Source organism: Archocentrus centrarchus, chromosome 7 (genome assembly GCF_007364275.1).
Source record: "Archocentrus centrarchus isolate MPI-CPG fArcCen1 chromosome 7, fArcCen1, whole genome shotgun sequence".
In the NCBI taxonomy this organism is placed as follows: Eukaryota; Metazoa; Chordata; class Actinopteri; order Cichliformes; family Cichlidae; genus Archocentrus; species Archocentrus centrarchus.
The window spans coordinates 29,147,163-29,159,207 of record NC_044352.1 but is presented as its reverse complement, the minus strand read 5'-3'; the positions used below and the strand labels follow the sequence as shown (position 1 = coordinate 29,159,207).

The 12,045-nt window shown below is 40.4% G+C and overlaps 1 protein-coding gene across 2 annotated transcripts in view; it reads right to left on the bottom strand.

Annotated features, from left to right (window-relative positions):
• prex1 (phosphatidylinositol-3,4,5-trisphosphate-dependent Rac exchange factor 1) overlaps window positions 1–12,045 on the bottom strand; it is a 75,536-nt gene that overhangs the window by 25,992 nt on the left and 37,499 nt on the right. For both annotated transcript variants that reach the window (XM_030734315.1, XM_030734316.1), the window contains exons 11-16: window positions 8,900–9,000; window positions 7,435–7,538; window positions 6,627–6,676; window positions 4,699–4,774; window positions 3,882–3,954; window positions 775–920 (exon numbers count right to left, since the gene is read on the bottom strand). In XM_030734315.1, the coding sequence (XP_030590175.1) occupies window positions 775–920; window positions 3,882–3,954; window positions 4,699–4,774; window positions 6,627–6,676; window positions 7,435–7,538; window positions 8,900–9,000 (550 nt within the window). The remainder of the gene's footprint in view (window positions 1–774; window positions 921–3,881; window positions 3,955–4,698; window positions 4,775–6,626; window positions 6,677–7,434; window positions 7,539–8,899; window positions 9,001–12,045) is intronic.

Genomic DNA, 12,045 nt, shown 5'->3' with positions numbered 1-12,045 from the left:
GTTGCAGACTACACCTGTTAAACTAATATGCTGTTTATCTGAAGCTTATTTCTCTACTACTAAAAAGAGACAGTTACACTGAAAAGGCATTTTTTTAAAAAGGTCTTTAAAGCAGATCAGCCACTAAAGGAGGAAAAAGTCTTGCCATACTACCATATATAATATTTATCTGACAGCAACTATTCATTTCTGTCACCTCTCACAGTTATCTCTTGCATCAGCTGCAGCACAACAGAGATTCATCCCAGCCAATACAGATGATTACATTACAGTTATATTCAGAGCAAAACACTCATTAAGATGCACAGTGATCAGAGCAATTTCAAATGTGCTTGTTGCCATCAAAGCTGCTCGTGCTCCAGCGAGGAGGGGGAGTGAATTCTCTGTGTATGATGATGTTAATCACATCTAGCTGCAGAAATCAGAGGAAGATGCACAGGTATATACAGTATTCTGCACTCAATGTGCATGTTTATGCTTGAAATAGTGGCAGCATAAGAACCTTGTGTTTGTTATATTTGCATCAGTTTACAGTACAATGGCTCATTGTCTCCCATCATGCTGCTTTTTTAACAGTCTTTTGAGCAGTTAATGCTGTATAATGTAATCAAAACATCTTTGTGCCACGTTGCCTGAAAGATGCTTTAGATATTAGCATGTTTTCTCATGGGAAAATGATGATGTTTTGACCTTCTGATCAGAGTCTGACAGTCTGTGCATCCACACAGAGTTGGGGAAGCATGTGGAAATACGTATATGAGTGTTCTTGCTCACCACAAGGGATTTGACTAAGATGTTTTCAATGAGTTTGAAGTCATTTCGCTGGAGCTGCTTGCTCTTGGTGCCGGTTCCCTCGGTTTCCTCGTCCGCATAGAAACGGAAGAACTGGGAATCATCTTTAAACTCGCTCTTCTCCAAAACTGAAGGGGGGAAAAAAACAAAAAAAAAAACATGCAGTAAATGTGAGCAGAATGCAGCTGCAGAAGACAACAAAGAGATAAACAGCAGAACGCCACATCTGAGTCTGGTGACATGACTGAAAAAATGAAGCAAAAGAAACCCCCCCCCCCCATCCCCAAAAAAAAAAAAACTTTTTAAAAAGCTTTGCTTCAACTTAAAAAAAATCCACAAAGATAAACGTGTTTATAGAAGAAGTTTGTGAATCTTCACACAAACAAGCTTACAGTTAATTAGCTCATTAGTTGATGATGTTAGAAAGAACATCTGGAGCAAGACCACATCTGGGCTGCAGCCAACGCAGGCCAGGGTTGGGAAGACTCTCCGGAGGACCGTGTGTGTGTGTGTGTGTGTGTGTGTGTGTGTGTGTGTGTGTGTGTGTGTGTGTGTGTGTGTGTGTGTGTGTGTGTGTGTGTGTGTTTGGAAATCCCACTGTTGGGCTGAGGTTCACTTCAACACATGGGGCACTTCAAACAGGTGAGGAGCACATTATGGGTTCAACACATTTTCTCATGTTTTGAATGAAAGATCTCTTAATTTTCATTCTGTTGCATTCCTCAGAAAACTGAATTAAAGGGAGAGGCCAACTTACTACTCTGTCTCAATAATTATGTAGTACTGATGGCAGTTAAGTCATTAAGCTGAAGCCCAAGTGCACATCAGTAAGTATGGCTACAATTACAGGACGCGCACTATTGTACGGTACAGTATGCGTTTTAACGGCCCTGCCTCACCGCAGCTTTTTGAAGTTCACTTTAAAAAGTCATGAGGCGAGATGTTATTTTGGAGAGAAACAGGGGAAAAAAAGTCCATCTGGTTCATGTCTTAGAGGATTTGGAATTTGTGACATGAAGCACAAACATTTCCAGATACATGAAATGCATCCGGGGATGTTACCTAATCTGCCGTATCTGTGCAGATGTATGGCTCTGAGGCCACTGTAAGACGGGGCTTGTACAGGCAACACTGAGGGCCAAAGGTACCCAGCTGTTCTGAGACTTGATGAGCAGCAAAAGTGTTCACAAATTCATTACACACACACACACACACACACATAGGCCACACCCACTCACACTGGACTTGCACTAACTCAAATGAAGCACGAATGTGAGTTATTTCCTCTGAGTCACAAAGGCTGTGGCCATACAAGACTTTTACCCCTATTGTATTTGACTGGAGGGAGTGCTGCTACAGAAACTGTCATAAGCAAATAATGTGCACACCGTTACTCACACACTGATAAATCATTATTTAAACACCCTGACAATATCCAACGGTCAACAAAAAAGTTCTAGAGCTCTGACACTTCTTAACTGGAACAGGGGAGGAGATAACAGAAATGCTGAAGAGTTAAAAAATAACTAAACATGTTTCTTTATGTGAGTCTATGATGCACTGATGCAGGAATTTGGGGAAAACCTGTCAGGAATACATCCTAAGAGCAGTAAGAGCAAAAACGATACATTTTTGCTTGATCTGAGCACACCTGCACCTTTAAACGTAAAGTGTTCACACAAAGCACTGATACAAAGAGCCAAAATGGATCCCCATGAGACAGACTTTGCTGTGGAGATGATAAAGATAAATGCTAAAACATTCATTTTCATGGCTTTAGTATTGATTTACGTATCTGTTCTTGCTGCGGATAAAGTTGTTGTGGGAAGGAAACATATAATATATAAGTCATATAAGTCATTATCAGTCTCTGTGACGTGCATTACTTGCAGGAGTCCGTGGCAGTGAGTTAAGGACAATTAAAAATTATATTAACTTTGCTATCCATTATCATCCCATGAATGAAGAACTTTATAACCTCATAACAAAAGCAGACAGACAGAAAGTCAAACAAAGACACAGATGAAGACAAAAAGAAGAAGAGTTCAAAAGGAACCAGGTGAAGGGCAGCAGATGTGCTGACTAAGAACTAAAGAGAGCGACTTGTGGAGAAGTGAGGAGGGCAGACAGGCTGAGACGAGAGTTCACCACCCCGAAGAAGGGCAGAGAAAAAAGAGAACAGGTGACACCTTCAAACAGATGGTAGTAGAAGCTGGCTGTTTGTGTGAGTGCAAGCAAAAAAAAAAGTCACTCTATGCCTTTCTAGGAGTGGCTGTGTGAGTTTAAATGAGTAAAAAGAGTTGATGTAGTATTGAGAAAGATTTGCAGTTATTTAATCATGTAATTAATGTAATTTACCACAAGGGAGACTACAGAACTTTTGTCAAACTGTCCTCAGGAGGCTTCAATAAGGATTAAAAACTGACATTAACCTAAATCTACACGGCTGCCCAGTTAGAGAATGTCCAAGTGTGGTAAGGCCTTCTTACTTCCCTATATGCATCAGGAAACCAGGAAGTGTTGTCAGCTTGTTAGTTCTTCAGCCCTTCCATACTACTTCTTTTAAGTGCTTCCTGTTTTACCCAGCATACATTTGCCCAGTGAAGACAGATTCAATTTTATGCATTAACCAGTGTTCATGGTTCACTGGACTGGCCCAGACAGCCATGTAGCAAAGCCAAACAACTCTGGTTAGGGTACACTGCTAAAACTGTTTACGTTCAACACGCTGGGCTGGAACCAAGGCAGCGCCACTACAATGTGGTCGGTGAGGTTTGAAAATTTAGACTGGGTATACAAATTTAGGATGCCCCCTTTTCAGCCTATGATGGCATGCAAGAGGAGAAGCCAATACCACATTTTTGTGGGGTTGACAGAAGGGGAAAGATGATGTAATCGAAAAGCACACAAAGACTGGGGAGAGAGTAAAAATCAAAAGTCCCACAAGCACAACATTGTTAAAATTTAAACCAAAGCTGCATCAAATGAAAATAATGTGAATTATTAGAGCCAAAAAGCATGGCACCACAATTATCATGATGTCTATGAGGTCCTTTATGCATGCGTGTTTGAGAGTGAGTGTAACTGACCGTGGTGCATGAAGCCGCTGTTACAGAGCCCCACACCCAGCGTCACCGCATCCTCTCGGGTCGTGAAGTCTCCCTGGGAAACCAAATCAATGACGCACACAGGGTCACTCACAATGCCTGCTTACACCTGCTCATATCAAGCACTCTGCTGCACCTCAGGGGTTTCAAACAGTGATATTCCACCAGCACAAGACTCCAGAGTACGTTAATAAAAAACAACTTTTTTCTTAATTTCACTCAACATAGCACAGAGCAGAAAAATAACATAATAAATAAGGTTCTTTTTAAGACTCTGCATTTCAGCTAACAGAAAAGAAATAGCTAATTTTCACAATCATAATCATAATTATAATTCTACATTTCTAAATTGCAATCATTCATTAGTAAATGGCAAAGCAGACTGTCACAGCTTCTGCTTTTAGCCACAAAACACATGCTGTATCTCAATAAGGGCCGGGGACCTGAGAGCTGAGACAAGAGCGCACGTTGACATTTCTGGAGGAAACTCAAAATTGTGGCATCAACAGTACTCATTTATGCACCTGAAAATCGAACTGTGACAAATGCCTAAAAGATTTTGTGCTGGAAAAAAAATAAAAATCATGTGAAAATCCACATTTTACCTGAAGCCCTAAAACGAACACATTTTTGTCTCACTAGTTTCATTTCATTGCATCATTTTGCCACAATGTGCACTGTTGCACGGCAGCAATTCATTCATTTACACTAATAAAAGACACCATAATTGAATCTTGCACTGGTGGATTATGTGAATTTGCGCGTTTGCGCGTGTCAGTATAATACGTTCTTATTTTACCTGCAAGAGCAGCCAGTCCACCAGTTTGCTTGCAGGCACCACTGATTTAAAGGTTTTTAGATGGTGGTCTCTGTCCCTAAAGGAGCAACAAAAGGTTTAATTAGATCAGCTTTTACTGTTCCGTGCAGGGTTCACAGTTAGTAGCTTCACGTATAACAAGTGTAACAAAACCTCTTTGTGGTTAACTGCTTTAACACCCAACTGTGCATGTTATTTGTCTGATGTTGGGTGTTACTATTCAGACGCATCACTTAGATTTTGCAGAGCTTCAGCTAGAGGTCTCCTATGCTGACGTTATCCTGTTAAGATGCTGTAGTAAACTTGGAAACTCATTTTCCCTCTGTGATGACCAGCTGATCAGTCCCAGGTTTCACAGTAAAGACTGCCAGATAAGCACTGTGCCTTTACTGTCCCTTGAACTTCTCACTCTGTAAGCTTCTGTGAGCTCACAGCATGTGAATAACCACAGCTGGCTCAGCTGCAGTGTACCAGCTTGCTCAACATGTAAAATGTAAAATAGGAAATGCTACAGAGGATGTGTGTTTGGCTGTGAAATTAGACTCTGATAAATATATGACAAACTGCCACGTGGAGAACAAAAAACAAGGGCAGTATGTATTAAGTGATGATGTGGTCACAGATGACGCCACTGACAATGCAACTTTTTCTGTATCAACAGCATAATATATCTGTGATTTTATTGATTTTATATGCATTTTATCGTGCAGTATTATTTTTTTTTCCCCAGGCATTTCATCATTAGGAAATCACTGGAGGATTTGTCACTAGGCAAAGTTTAATAAAAACAGAGGCACCATTTTATGATTATTTATTATTCAGAAATGCAACACATCCATCACTCAAACATTATAATTAATGGTGTCTACTTACAATGCCAATTTAGTGATGGATTTAAAAAAGCAAGGCCATATTACATAATAAGTGCCTGGCAGGCAGAAGGATTGCCTTTGTATGTTAATAGGATTTGTCCTCAGACCAAAAGCTCTTTGTTTGCACCAGTGGCAACCCTGGGCACTTCAATCAGCGGGTGAGTGATGGAGGGAAAGATAGAGAGATGAACAGGGAATAGGATGAAAGGAGGGGCAGGAGCTGAGAAAGAATGTGTGTGTACAGTGTGTGTGTTTGAGGGCTTATGAGACAGAGACACTGTGAGTTTCCCATGTTTCTGTTTGAATTTAGACTCTTAATAGACTCATAGATAATTCTATGCCACTTTATGGGATTATTTTTAGGATTAGAATAGAGATTAGAATAGAGATTATGTAATTAAGTAATTAACCATAAACAACCCTAGTTTAAAAGAATGATTTAGGACTGAGAGTGTATATTAGCATATAGTGAGGTTAATTTCAGGGGAAAGTGTGTGTTTATGTGTATACATATAATATACACTGTAGTAATTACATTTCTGAGTAGCTGTACTCAGCAGTAAAGTGACTGTGTGAGCATCCGTGTGTGAAAGAGAAGCAGAGGAGAAATAAAGATTGGATTCATTATCATTTGAATGCATACACTTAATAATTCAATAATATATATCCAACTAACCCTCAACACTGTAAAGATAAAGAGACAAATGCTCACAGTAAGTGGCTCTCCATAATCCTCTAAAAGCTTTCTTATATAAGCCTCCAGCCATGAAAACCTGGCATCTTCAACCTGCATTGAATCCTGAAAGCAGAAACCTACAGCAGCTCATGGCTGGCTCGGACTCCAGGTTGGAAAGGAAAAGGGTTTGAGGGCTGTCATTCCTGGCAGTGTTACCGTTTGTTCAGTCATTACAGAAAGGGTGACTCGTGGCAAATGTGAACCCTTCATGAATATGCATTTTCACACCTGGCGAGCAGGGACGTTAACAGAGGAGAATGCAGAAAGGAGACAGAAAGAGAGAGAGAAGGGCAGGTACTTACTTGATGATAGGCGTGTGGAGGCTGTGAAGCCGGCAGTAAAGCCTGACGCCCTGAAACAGTAGAAAAATGGAGTCGGTGAGTCATAGCTCATACACACCTTGGGTAAACAGGTATAAGCATGGCTTCAGAACAAGTGAAAGGAGTTACCCCGAGGCTATGATTTTAGGACCAAAAAAAAAACCTCAAACCTTGACAACAGTCAGGTCTGGCAACAAATGCAGGCCAACAAAAACGTTCAGCTTCTGGCTGACTATCCTATGGGAAGGGATTGTATCTGAAATGTATTTGAAACTGTAAGTACAAATTATATGGTATAAAGTTTGTTAAAAGTACATAGTTTTGTAGGAATACCACAAGTGCATCGCCCTGCAGAACAAAGGATCCATCTGCCTGTGATGGCTCAAGCTGTAATGATAGCTAGCTGCAAGCTTATTCTAGTTAGTGGATGGAAGGTAGCAGAAAGAATTCAGATTTCAGGAAGAAAGCTGTTGTATTTTTTGTTGTATTTTTTGTGCTTGAGCACCACAGTGCAAAAAACATTTAGTGTCATTATCAATCCATCCATCTTCCTCTGCTTATCCAGTTCAGGGTCACCTTATCCAGAGCAGGGTACACCCTGGACCAGTTGCCAGTCTGTGAGAGGGCTGACACACAGAGACAGACAGCCATTCACACCCAGAGCCAATTCAAAATGACCAGCTAACCTATTTACAGCTCATACATTAGACTGATGTTCTCCCATTGCCTTTTGTTCTGATATTTGTTACATCAGACCAGCAAAAACATCCGGAAGCAGAATTCCGGTTACCTTCGACATGATGTCCTCCATCTCACTGCGGGCCTTGTAGGTTCCATCGTCGTAGCGAAAACGGTACATCACCTGCTCGTTCTTGAACTGGTGCTTGTCTGACACTAAAATAACAGCAAAGGAAGAAACTGTCACCTCAGCGCTGCTTCCGCTTCAATAATGGATCATTATGGGTTTGTAACATAAACGTCTTCACTCTGCACTGTTTAATATCAAAGCCAATATTCCCTTTGTGATTGTCTACTCATCAAAAATGGTCTATATTCACTTAAGACAACTGCCAGATCCCCAGAGAACCTCCCAATTTGCACTAATGAACACAAAATGTCCCAAACAGCTTCTTATTAAGAATGAAGACAGAAAATGGAAAATGACTAATACATGCACCAACGGATGACTTTCACAAAAGCTAACCATGAAATGTGCCAAAGAGAGGCAGTTTGGTTCCACCACAACAAGCTGGCAAGGAATCAAACAAGCTGCTGGTTTTCTCAGTCTAGACTTAAAGTACCCTCATAAAACCAAAGGAATGCACCATCAAATCAGTCATTGTAAAGTGTCGTGGGAGTTAAAGCACACAAAATGATAGCTGATTTTTTTTTTTTTTTTTTTTTTTGGGGGGGGGGGGGGGGGGGGGGGGGGGTCAACATTGGTAAAACAAGTGTGAACTGGTGTATAGAAGTCCCTCAAACCAAACATGTACATCTAATTGGATAAGAACTGTAAAATAGATATGGATGTATTGTTACTATTATGTGTCTCCTAATCTGTCACATTACCGCTCCCTCTGATTTCTTTTCACTGAATAACTGTGACACCTACATTTTGCCTGCAGGGCTCAAACCTCTCCAATTTGCCAACAAAGCCTCACAGCTGTTCCACAGAGCCCAGCATGGCATCATTGTATCCGTCTATGGCCGTATGGTAACTGTGAGCGAGGATTTCTTGGGATTTTCCACAGGTATTAAGAAATACAAACATTAAGTCTCAGCAAATTTCTCCTGAGTGTGTGGCATGTAGAAATACTGACGGTGGTTTGAACTTACTATGTATAAGAGCCCTGTCAGCAACATCCTGGACAACTGTGTTCATACACACTTTATAGTAGTGCCTGCATGTGTGAGTGTAAATTCGGGTGAGTAAACCTGTGAGTGTCGCCCCAAGGACGAGAAGATGCCAGACAATAATTTTAGGTCCTTGCGGGATAACCATCAAACATAGTGAATTTGTTAGTAACATGAATGAGTCAAACAATTACAGAAGGAGAATGGGAATCGGAGAAAAGGAGTCATTAAAACCAGGCCTGAAGACAGAAAGACCAAACAGACTAAAAACAAAACATGAACACACGACGACGAGGAGAGCTACAGAGCAAGAGCATTAAAATGCAAACACTATAGAAGACTAGAAGATGGCAGGGGAGTAAAGAGTGGGGAGTTCGAGAAATAACATTAATTTGCCTCACCATGGTGGATGATGCCATTTTCCAATAAGGCTTGTCCGAGGTTGACTCCTTCTTCAGGTTTACTGATCTCTCCGCTCTCTATGAGCCATGACACGAATTCACTGAGGACACAAGACAAAAATGCACAGATACGCAGATAAGGCCGAGTTTCTTTTTTTTTTTTTTCTATTATTGTAAACACTAGTCAACTGCAACAAAAGCAGTTAATAATGCAAGTTTGTTTGCACTCAATCCAGTGATACCAGCATTGTTGGTAGGGCATATGTCTTATATCAGAGTCTTCTTATTTTCCACTACACTCACAGTACAACTAGTGAAATACATCCTTTCAGAAGCAGAAGAGGCTTCAGTGTCTTATGGGACCTTTATGCAACCCAATATGTTCACTCTATGGCAGGTCTCTTTAGGTATAAAAGATATTACAATTTTGTTGTTATTATTATTATTATTGGTTTATGTAGAGCAAAGGTACAAATGGTGCATATTCCACAAAAAAAAGAGGAGTTTATATTTCCTACAGATATCCCTCATTTATGTTTGAATACACGCATTAACCAGTCAAATGTAAGCACATCTAAGCTCTGCTCACTTGTGCGCAGAACAAATGTTTGGAGGAGAAAATTACATTCTCCCCTCCTTCGCCTTTCATGCTGCTGAGTGAAATCGCGTCCCCGGATAATGATGAACTGTGAACTGGAGAGAGCTGCTGCATGTTTTGTGTGCGTGCGTGTTCATTAATGCTGGGACTGAACACGTCAGCATGAGAATAATTTTTTGAAAGCTGTGTGTGAGAAATCTGTCCCTATGTGTGGATTTGCTTCCACACATATATTCACACACAATCTATTGCATGACTGTGCAACAGATTTGTTAGCCTAGTGTCTGAGAAGCATGTGTAAATGTCAAGCGCACAGTATGTGCGGGTGGGTGTATGTGTACATATGAAGTCAACATATATGTATGTATGATTATATAGAAATGCGGACACCTTGAGACACAAACACATACTTTGCTATTATTAACAGCAGCCATGTGAACGCTCTAACACGTGTATAGCTGTGTATGCGGATGCGCACGGACAAGGATCAGTCCCAATTTTCCTCTTCTCCCTCAAACTGAGAAAATGTGTTTTCATGATGGTAATATTTGTGTATGTGTGTTCATTGTCTCTTTTTATGCTCATGTGGCTGTTAAGTGACAATGACAGGGGACTCAAGTGAATGGGACACTAGGTATGCGTGTGTGGGTGTTATGTAAGAGTCAGGTTAATTTTGGGACACGGAGCTGTTAGGGGAATGAACATGATGAGCAGAAATGCAGAAGAGAGAGCCTCATCGGGATAGATGGAAGACAATAATGGATTTGTGGGAATATCAACAACTGATTTGTTGAGGAGAAGCTGTGTGTTTTAGTCAGCAACAAAATATAAAATCTCTTCTCTCTCTGTGAGCGGTGCCATTGTATGTCAGACTTTAACTTCGAAAATGCACATTCATGAAACCTCATCAAGAAAGAAGAAAAATGTGCTTTTCCAAACATTTCTTGTTTGTTTCTTTTACAGTTTGTTTGTTTTCCTGCAAACATTTATGTTAATCCGTTTCTGCTCCATTTGCTTTATGTCTAACATCATGGGACATAGAGCTGTGCATTGCAGTGGTACAGGGTAAACAACATCAAAAGTGGCGCTGAACAGGAGCCTGAAAATTGTATTTTACTGAAGATGTGTTTGAGAGAGGGATGCTGTGTTTTAACCTTTAAAATGTATTGCTATGCAGCTATAATTAGCTGCATAATAATATAATAATAAGTTCTTTCAGTGTATATAATTTAAAAAATCATATAGTTATGGTTACAACAGTACTTTGAGATGGCAAACCCCATTTACCTATAGACTGTATATAAAAGATGGGCATACACCATATGGACAAAAGCATTTGGCCACATCTCTTAATATTTGAGTTCAGGTGTTTTCAGTTCCATTGGCACGGGTATATTTAATCAAGGACCTTGTTATGCGGCCTGTCTTTACAAACATTTGTGAAAAATGGGTCATTCTAGAAAGTTTGCTGAATTTGAGCACGGCCACCACTGAATCGGCTATAAAGGTTATCATTGCAAAGTGGAAATGTTTAGGAACCACAGCAACTCAGCCACAAAGTGACCGACCACATAAAGTTACAGAGCAAGGTTGCAGGGTGCTGAAGTGAATCGTGCATTGAAGTCACCAACACTCTGCTGAATTCATAACTGCAGAGTTTCAACCCTCCGTCTACATTAACACACACACACAGCAGGAGCTTCGTGGAATGGGTTTCATGGCCGAGCAGCTCCTGTGTAGTGTGTAGGTATCCCAGTACTTTTGTCCATGTAGTGTAGCTCCGGAATCTGAAAATTAAACCGAATGCAGAAGTGCCTCAAACCTGCATTCTTTCTAACAGTCAGCAGGGCGACTACTATGGTTGCAAAAAGAGGTCTGATTGAATAAGTCTACAGAAAAGCAACCCTCCTGCTTACTTGACCTATGACCTCTGTAAACACTTTCCTGATGAGTATATCTCAGTTGCTAGTTTCAAATCTTATTTAATACAAAACAATTTAGAATTTGTAAATTATAGTTTTAGTCAGAGTCAATAAAGCAGTATATGAGGCAACAATATTTGTCACGGCCAAACCCGTCAGCTCAAGCCTTCTCAACCCAAACAAAGCTAACAGCTAATAGAGTGGAACACTTGAGACTCTCTTCCTAGTCAGAGGTCTCACAATGGAAAGGTAAGGAACAACACAATACAAAAGCATAAAGATTTGATATACCATCATAAAAGGTCAAGCACAGGCACAACCAAAATTTACCCAAAAAAGAAAAAAACGGTGTTAACAATGGCCCTTTTCCGCTGTGGACAGCAGTGACTTGATGGAATTAGGCTATCAACACAACAGGGTCCAATCAAACCGGCAGTCAGCATCTCTGTTTAATGCAATAAGCACTCAAACTATGTCCATTCCTAATTTCATCAGCAAGACAAATGCAGGGCTAATGCAGGTTGCGCTTATTGGCAGGAAATGAAAGCATGATAAAGTTAGGAAAGTGGGAGATGGTAGAATGATATAATAGAGTGAGTGAAAAGAGATGTGGCAAAAAGAGAATA